This window comes from Pongo abelii, chromosome 9, assembly GCF_028885655.2.
Source record: "Pongo abelii isolate AG06213 chromosome 9, NHGRI_mPonAbe1-v2.0_pri, whole genome shotgun sequence".
NCBI lineage: Eukaryota > Metazoa > Chordata > Mammalia > Primates > Hominidae > Pongo > Pongo abelii.
Genome location: NC_071994.2, coordinates 69,374,999 through 69,384,924, shown reverse-complemented (window position 1 = coordinate 69,384,924; position 9,926 = coordinate 69,374,999). Strand labels below are relative to the sequence as shown.

At 37.7% G+C, this 9,926-nt stretch overlaps 1 protein-coding gene across 1 annotated transcript; it reads right to left on the bottom strand.

Annotated features, from left to right (window-relative positions):
* Window positions 1–8,544: 8,544 nt before the first annotated feature.
* On the bottom strand, window positions 8,545–9,489 carry LOC100459431 (olfactory receptor 10A3). The gene has a single exon (XM_002822070.3). It carries the CDS (start codon window positions 9,487–9,489, stop codon window positions 8,545–8,547), a length of 945 nt encoding a protein of 314 aa, XP_002822116.1.
* Between the last annotated feature and the right edge of the window lie 437 nt (window positions 9,490–9,926).

Below are 9,926 nucleotides of genomic sequence, written 5' to 3'. Positions count from 1 at the left end.
GTATAAACACAATTGCCAAGAGCTCATTAGTGAATGCTTTAAGTCCCCTGTCACCTCAGGTTTACCTATCCTGAGAAAGTGTTGCAAAATCGGTACCCAGGATGCTCAGACAAGAGCCCCCAACTTGCTGGCCCTGGGGCAGAATCAATATGCCTACTATAAACAAAAGGGCCATTGACAATGAGAATGTCCTAACTGTCTCCAGTGAGAAATGGAAAAGCTCCCCATCAATAATAGAACTATCTTTCTTCCAGTAGCCCCAGTGAACTGCCTGGCTCACTGGGACTTGACAGTTCAAGTTTACTGGGGATCTCTGACAGAGCACAGAGATACTTATAAACCCCTAAAGGACTTAAAGCTATTATTTCACAAATACATAGATAAATAACATGATGCTGTAGATAGGAATAAGAACATGAAATATTCTATTCCTCCTAATTGTAATTTTTCCTCCTAGTAATGTTTATATATTTTAGATTCTACATAAAGACAATGCTGGCACAAGGCTTCCAACCCATCCTATCTTCTGACCCCAAAATTAAATACATCCTGTCATTGGGCTTCTTGAATCATGTAACCAGAGGTTTTTACTCCTTCAATGCTGCGCAGAGCCTATGCCCATAAAATCAGCAAGAAGCAATGGACCTCTGCCCTTCTTCAGCCCCCTTGAGATAAAAGAAGAATATCTAATCTCCAAGGTGGAAATAAGACAGAATACAGGTATGACTTGATTTCTGGTCACAAACCTGCCGACCAAAACAGGATCTGGTCCACGCAGGATAAAGTGATAAAACCAGCAGGAACCAGCAGATGTAACAAAAGCAATCCCTAGATCCCCTTATTGCTCATTGACATAAGACACTTCCACCAGCACTATGACACTTTACAAATTCCATGGCAATGACACAAAAGCTACCACCCCGTTCCACGACAACAATATGGAAGTTACCACCCCTTTCCCTGGCAATGACCCAGAAGTTACCACCCCTTTCATAGAAAGGTATAAATAACCCACCCCTTAATTTGCATTGACCTACTCCTTAATTTTCATGTAATTGAAAGTGGGTATAAGTGAGTATAAATACAGTTTCTAAGAGCTCATATATTGACCACTCTGGGCACACTGTCTATGAGTTAGCCCTGCTCCACAAGTAATGCCGTTCAATAAAAGATTGCTAACATCACTGACTCACCCTTGATTTCTTTCCTGGGTGAAGCCAAGAACTCTCTTGGGCTAAGCCCCAATTTGGGGGCTTGCCTCTCCTGCAACAATCGGACACAGGAAGAGTGTATTCAAGGTTATAAGTATGGCAGGGGAATATATGAATCTTAGGAACAGCCTAAGAAGTTTCCTGATTACATTTAACATTTTAGACATGTCAAGAAAAGCCAAGAATACAGAATCAAGTCATACTGGAAGAAAACATTAATTTTTTTTTACCTTCAAGATAAAACATTTCAGCATTAGGCCATAACAACTGTTAGAACTGGAGGAAAAGTTTATAGGAGCTGATGAAAAAGCTGAAGGAGAGTTATTATCTCAGGCCTTTTCGAAGGGAGAGAAAGCTGAAAACGTCAAGATACAACAAAAGTTGATCTTCTGAGATGTCAATCTGAGAAGTTTTCAAAAGAAACATTACAGAATTAAAAACAAAATTTCTTGTAATATCATTAAGAACAAATCACTACCTTAAAAATCTTATTTTAACATAGGAGATGAATCCTAGAAAGACTATCATAAATAATTTCATTTTAACTATAGTCATCACATACAAAATTCTTTTCTTAAAGTCCCATTCATGAACTTTATCATGACATACACAGACCATCTATGACATGCTTGGACTTTCTGACTTGTGGTATACTTCCCTCCTTTCTAAGTAGTCAGTCATTTTACTTTAGGACAAAAATTTATCATACAAGATCCTTTTTCACACAAAATTATTCTCTTTTCTCTATAAATTTCCCCACCAAAAATATATCTTCATATTCATAACTTTTTTTCACATCATTCTTCCCTACTTACTGGTTTCTTTTTACTTTTTAAATAAATAACTTTCAAGTAACCTCCAAATTGCATAAAATTATTTTGTTCTCAAGAAAATAATTTACAGAATTATATACTAATTAGAATTATTAGTTACCTTACATTTTAGTGAAAACTTAGGAAACAAGAAATCCTGAACTCTATATCAGATGTTAGCATTTTATAAGTAAAACTATTCCACAGTTTTGGAAACATGTTTTCACATGCCATAATCTTTTTTTAATTGGAAATGACCCAGACACCAAATGAGTATCAATTATTCCATTTAAAATAATTTTAAGATTTTAAATTACATGAAAAGACCACTTACAAGTATTTACCTCATTTACATGTATTCAAATTTTTATTTTTAGAAATTTATCTAAGTTACTTTTGAAAACTGAGGCATTATACAAAGCTAATCATTATTTAAAGTTATTTCCATACTAGTCATTTTTTAAGTCTGACTATTAGGTGAATAGCTAAGCAAGAACCTTAAAGTTAAACACGTGGGCATTTTGCTGATAACTCACAAGATTCAGCTGTTTTATCGAACCAACAATCTTAAATTAGTTTTATTTGTCAAAAAAAAGTATCACACAAATAAAGATTACTCTGCTTTCGGCTGGGTTTACAGTCTCACAACCTTTGTGCCTGACTCTGACACCTGAAAACATCTAGCAGAGGCAGATATAAAACTCATTTACCCAGACACAAATGTGTCCTGATGATTCTGAAGACATTTTTGTTTTTATTTAACCACTGATTTTTAAACCGGTTTATTTATTAAAGATTTACTTGAATTTGAAAAGCATTTGGATTTAATTTATGAGTACTCATTTACTTATAAGTAAATTTGGTAGCATGCCGACACAACATGGAAGATAATACATGTACATCATACAAACATATCTAAATATGTCTAAACACATGCACAAATGAAGATCCAATAGCTTTTCCCTCAGAACTCTAGCCATAAGATAGCAATATAAATTCACCAATCTGTAAAAGATAGCTGGATCCAAGTTATGTCTGATGACATTGGAACTTGTTTACATGGCTAAACTTTGTTTGCCCCAATAGATAATTCACAGAAAGCTGAGGGACAGATTTTGAGTAAAGTAGTTTTCTAGCAGTTTTGATTTTAAAGACCTCCTCTAGCTTTTTTTTTTTTCCTTCAGTTTCAAATTAGTTTCTAATGTTCCTATTTTAGCCGGAATTGACTAAACTTTAAAAGATTTTTTAAAAATCTTTAAGTAACCTTAAAATAGTCAGTTTTATCTCAACACCAGTAGCTTAATAACAGCAGATTCAAAGCAAGCAGAAAAGAGAAGAGAGAAATAGAGAGAGAGCTTTAGAAGACTCTGCTGAACTTTATAATTGCAGCTTAACCACATGAGCTCTGAATTTTCCTTACTGTAATTTGCCCATCCATTTAAAATGTGCACCAAAATGGGCCATCATATGTAACCAGCTGGAGTCCCAGACAGTCTAGAAAAGAGTTCACATGCTTTTTTTCCCCCATCAAGCTTGACACAAGTGCAGGAAATACTCTAGAATCCCAAAGAGGATGACAAAATCAGGGACCATAATGTTGAAAATCATCTCTCCCTTAGCAGGAGGGGAGCAGTTTATCTTGCAGGCTTCTGACAGTAAGACGGACCTGGTCTTCGATGGAGGCCATGCTAATGCACCACTGGAGGGAGGAGTAACACTAAACAGAGACACAAACACAGATCTGATGCAGATGGAGTGCAGATTTTTCCAACTCTGGCTCCAGCTTTCGCTTAACATACCTCCCTTGAGTAAACATGCAGGTGTCACTGAAGTTCAGCCACTGTGACTTACTGAACTCTAACTGTTCTTCAGCTTTTTCTGCTTGCGCATTGCGAGAGATGAGGATCTCTTCATGAATTACTGAAAGACTCTCTGGCTCTCACCATTTTGTTTTCAATGGTTTGCAAATTGTACACATCTTTTGTTATCTATCTGAAGATCAATGGAATATAGTAGCACCAATATAATTCCATTTTCCTTATGACTATCATCCCTCATTGCTCCCAGACATTTCAATTCATGAATGATTGCATTGGCCACTGCATTTATCTCCATGGTACATAATTCCAAGTCACCATTCCTGAAATATAATGTTTCTCTATGTCCTCGAAAGACATTACAAATCGATGAATAGCCAAAATACAAATACACCTATATACATTTAGAATTAACATAATCTTATTTCTTATTGTAATTTATTAAACATAAATTCAATTTATTTGATATGAATCTAATACCAATAAGCAATTCAAGTGTTTAAGCCAAATTTAATATGTAATAAAGACTAAGGAAAAAAAATTAGCTGGTGTGTGTTAAACCATCACAAAATTTTTTTTAAAGTCTCGTTATCACAAGGTTACATGAATGTATGGCATATTCTTAAATAATATACAAAAATTATAAGACCTCCCCTGCATTTAGCAGAATACGTATACCTAATCTTAATTAATATCACACTATCTTTTACTCAAAGTATTTTTTGAAGCTGTCACAAAAATTGGAATAATTGCCTTACTCAACAATAACATAAAAACTTAATTAAAATTTGTTCCCACCAGTTTTCCTACTAAATATGATTGTTAAAGTCTTAAAATGAATCAGTGGTGTTCCTTCCCAAGCTAGGTTGCACAATAAATTATAACAAAAACTTAAAGGACTAAAAAACACAGAATCCCCATTTTGCCAATAAGCCTCTTCTTTTGAGACAGAGTCTTGCTCCGTTGCCCAGTCTGGAGTGCAATAGCACGATCTCAGCTCACTGCAACCTCCACCTCCTGGGGTCAAGTGATTCTCCTGCCTCAGCTTCCTGAGTAGCTGGGATTACAGGCACACGCCACCACAGCTGGCTAATTTTTGTATTTTTAGTAGAGACAGGGATTCACCATTTTGGCCAGGCTGGTCTCGAGCTCCTGACCTCAGGTGATTCACCAGCCTCAGGCTCCCAAGGTGCTGGGATTACAAGTGTGAGCCACCGCACCCAGTCATAAACCTCTTAATGAACAAGGTGATATCCCTCAAAAATTAACTCTAAGTCATCTACTTGCTCATATTTGAAAAGTAAATAGCACAAACAAGTTTAAAAACATGGAACCACCACCAAATACCTAAACCACAATAAGCCCACCACCATCATTCAACCCAGGAGTTAGATGTAGTGTTGTATCATAAACACAGTTTTAAGACTTGGAAGTTTGACCAACAAAAACGGCTTATGTTATATTTATATTGAATGAAATTGTATATATATTTATCTATTTATAGATATAGATAGATGTAGGTAGATACAGAGAGGTAAGATATGCATATAGATAGAGAGAGATATGGCTAAATAGAACTGCAGGATAACAAGTTTCTTTCACAAAAGTCACCGATCTCATATTTTCAGTTGACTATCAACCTGGGGACTATCTAAGGACTATGGATCATCACTTCACTTCAAATGCAAAGAGAATGTGAGCCGGGTGTGGTGGCTCATGCCTGTAATCCCAATGTTTTGGGAGGCCAAGGCAGGTAGATCACTTGAGGCCAGAAGTTAGAGACCAGACTGGTCAACACGGCAAAACCCCATCTCTACTAAAACACAAAAATTAGCCAGACATGGTGGCACATGCCTGTAATCCCAGCTGCTCAGGAGGCTGAGGCATCAGAATGGCTTGAACCCAGGAGGCAGAGTTTGCAGTGAGCCAAGATTGTGCCACTGCATTCCAGCCTGTGTGACAGAACAAGACTCTTTCTCAAAATAATATAAAATAAAATAATAAAGTAAAAGAGAATGTGGACAGCATTCCTGACCTTGGGAAGTGGTGCTTAGGACTACCTCAAAAGTCAAAGACCTCTCATCTGGAGAAGAATTCAATAAGATTTTAAACTACTGGTTACTGTGTTTCTTACAGGAAGAATCAAACATTAGATGTTCCCTGAAATACTACTTTTACTCCTAACCCTGAGATACTGAAAATTCATTATGAATATATTATATTCGGACTCACAAAAAAGGGAACATCCCTTGTAACTGACTATACCAACATGTAAAGAGGTACCCAACTCTTGGAATCCAACTGGTCAAACCACTTATTGAGACTGGGCAGATAATCTGAAGGGTGCATGCAACAAACAGAGCACTAAAGTAACTTAGGCATACACACAAGAATCAATCGATTAAACCACCATTTCCACCCACTTCTTTTCAGAACCCTCCTAAGGCTTCCACATGAGCACTGTTCCATTACCAGTTCTCTCTGTTTCAGTCTTGTGCCTAACTCACCCTGAATCTGCTCCAAATCTTGAAGCCAACGTCTTGCCTCAGACTGTCTTCTTTTTATTAATTCAAAAATTTTTCTAAAGCACGTACTCTGTCCCTGGCACAGTATTAGGCAGATGATGCACAGCAGTGAACAAATTAATATAGTTACTGTCCTCCTAGGGCTTATTATCAAATATGGCAACCAAATATTAAACAGATCACATATTAAAATATATGAGGAAAGCTTAAGGTAATAAGCTGCCTATATGAAACAGGGAGAGATTGGGGTCTACAGAGTGTAGCTAATACTAACAAGGCAAATATAAATTCAGAATCACAAAACAGTCAGCACAGTCTTATATTTTAGTCTCAAGTTCTATATTTCAAACTGACACACAGTTCATAGTGGGGAAGACTCAGGAGCAGCTCCTTTCATGTTTCTAAGCCATGTGCATGAGGTCTTGAGCTTAGAGTCAAGAAACACTTCATGGCCAACTCCTTGATTGGCAGGGGAACTCACTGGACTCTCTCCCACAGGTCCTATTTCAATTTAGGTGCTTGTCTTCATTCTCCCTCTGTTCTATTCTGAAAGCATGAAATATTCCAAAGGTAGCAACATGTGAAATTTTACATTCTGAGAAAAGCCACACCATTAGTAATATAATTCACATATGATAGAAAATAAGCACAATTAATTAATTAATTACATTGGATTTCCACAATGAACAACAACAACAAAAAAATACATGAGTCATTGTTTCTAAACAAAGTGTCTGGGGGCTTTATAGGAAATTTTGTAGGACATTTTCCATTTCCTACAAATGGAAATTTAACAAAAGTCCCTGAAAACAGTATTCTGCAAGTAAAAAAGATACTATCCAGTAAGAACTCAGAAAACTTCCCAGGTAGCTCTCTGGTGACCAATATTGGATAAATATTTGGAAAACTATCAAAAGAAATATACTTTTGGATTATAAGCTCAGTGAGTCTATGAAGTATAGAACCATTTGGGTCCCCCAAAATAGATGCACTTTTTTTTACTCATCCATGGAAGAAATTTTCAATCCAAAAATAAAAACCTCACCAATCTATTGTTGGTCCCTTGAAGCTCTACCCTGTTAACAAAGCACAGTGAGCTTTCAGGCCAGTCTGAAGAACTATAAGCATTTTGAAAAGTAATTCTGCAACAGCTAGTAAAATTTACAAGCACATACACTCTTCATCCCATCAGTCCCACTTAAACAAATCTATCAAACAGATATATAGACATCAGTACATGTGAGCATATGGAACAAGGTGTTTAAAGCATTGTCTTAATGACAATAATTCAGTAGCTACCTGGATGTTCATAATAGAAAAATGGATGAATAAACTGTTGTATCACATGTTATGAAAACATATGTATCTATTAAAAACAAGTGACAGCAGTTCTTTATTGAAAGAGAGAGATTCCCTGATACATTTTCAAATGTTAAAAATTGAACAAATTGGCCGGGCGCGGTGGCTCACGCCTGTAATCCCAGCACTTTGGGAGGCCAAGGCGGGTGGATCACAAGATCAGGAGATCAAGACCATCCTGGCTAACACGGTGAAACCCCGTCTCTACTAAAAATACAAAAAATTAGCCGGGCGCGGTAGCAGCACCTGTAGTCCCAGCTTCTCGGGAGGCTGAGGCAGGAGAATGGCGTGAACCCGGGAGGCAGAGCTTGCAGTGAGCCGAGATCGCGCCACTGCACTCTAGCCTGGGTGACAGAGCAAGACTCCGTCTCCCAAAAAAAAAAAAAAAAAAAAAAAAATTGAACAAATTGGCTGAGTGCAGTGGGTCACACCTGTAATCCTAGCACTTTGGGAGGCCAAGGCAGGCGGATTGTTTGAGCCCAGGAGTTAAAGACTGGCCTAGGCAACATAGCGAAACCCCTTCTCTACAAAAAATACAAAAATCAGCCAGGCATGGTGGTGCATGCCTGTAGTCCCAGCTACTCAGGAGGGTGAAGTGGGAGAATCACTTGAGCCCAGGAGGTGGAGGTTGCAGTGAGGAGAGACTGCATCACTGCACTCCAGCCTGGGTGACAGAGTAAGACCCTGCCTCAAAAAAAAAAAAAAAAAAAAGGAATTTAATGTATTCATACCAAGAAATGCAATCTGTTTTCACCCTTTATTAAATTTAAATGAAGTGCAATAGGGTAGTGGCCAAATATCACATGGCTTGTCAGCACAGTCAGACTGTGTGTAAAACAACATTTCTTTGCCATAATTTTATCAAAGCCCTTTTCATGTCACTATTTCGCAAGGTGTGAATCAGTGGATTCAGGAGAGGGGTAAGCAGTGAGTAAGACAGCGACATCAGTTTCTTGGTTTCTGGTGAGTAGCCAGATTTGGGTTGTAAATAAGTCATACTGGCTGTGCCATAGAACAGGGTCACAGATGTGAGGTGAGAGGCACAGGTGGAAAAGGCCTTTTGTCTCCCAGTAGTCGATGGCATCTTCAGAATGGCAAACAGAACTTGAGTGTAAGACAAGAGGATCAACAAGAAAGGAACCATAACAATCAAAATGGTGCCTGTGAAGGCATAGATTTCAAATAAGAAGGTGTCTGCACATACAAGCTCTAACACTGCTGGGGTTTCACAAGACAGATGATTAATTTCATTAGGGCCACAAAACAGAAAACTAAATACCCAAGTGGTCTGCACGGTAGCCACCATGATCCCTGAGATCCATGAGAATATTACTAATTTCATAAAAACCCCTCTGTTCATAATCACTGGGTAGTTCAGAGGATGGCAAATTGCAGCAAATCGGTCATAAGCCATTGCTCCCAGGAGAAAACATTCAGTCCCACCAAAAAGAAGGATGAAATACATCTGTGCAAAACAGCCCACAAAAGAAATCGTAGTTTTCTCAGTGGAGAGGACCACCAGCATTTCAGGCATAATGACTGCACTGAAACTCACCTCTACCACAGATAAGTTCAGGAGGAACAGGTACATGGGAACGTGGAGGCTCTGGTTTAAGGAGATGACGACTATAATGATGGCATTTCCCATCAAGGTCACCACATAAATAACCAGGAAAATCCCAAAGAGCTGCTCCTGGAGTTGAGGAAAGTTAGAAAAGCCCAGGAGGATGAATTCAACCACAGAGCTTTGATTTTGTCTCTTCATTTTCAGTAGTGGATCCCTATGATATTTTTCTGGATGTAGTATGTAAAGTATAAAGTCGCAGTCCATAGCAGAGAGTTCCAGTCTGCCTTCACCCCAGAAATTCTTGGCAGAAGATGAGAAGAGGAGCCCATCCTGTCAGAAATTTATTTCGGCAATTTTGGAGAGTGGCAAAATCTTGTAATAATAAATATTTCAAATATAAAGGGAGAAGTGATATTCTGGCTCAGAAATATCTGAAGAAAACTAAATAATACCACAGTTCTATTTCATCTTGCATATTATATAGTTTGAGACTGGATTAAGAAAATGTGGCACATATACACCATGGAATACTATGCAGCAATAAAAAATGATGAGTTCATGTCCTTTGTACGGACATGGATAAAGTTGGAAATCATCATTCTCAGTAAACTATCACAAGAACAAAAAACCAATAA

Coding starts and splice junctions, on each gene's coding strand:
- LOC100459431 (XM_002822070.3), bottom strand. CDS start 9,489: ATGAAGAGACAAAATCAAAGCTCTGTGGTTGAATTCATCCTCCTGGGC.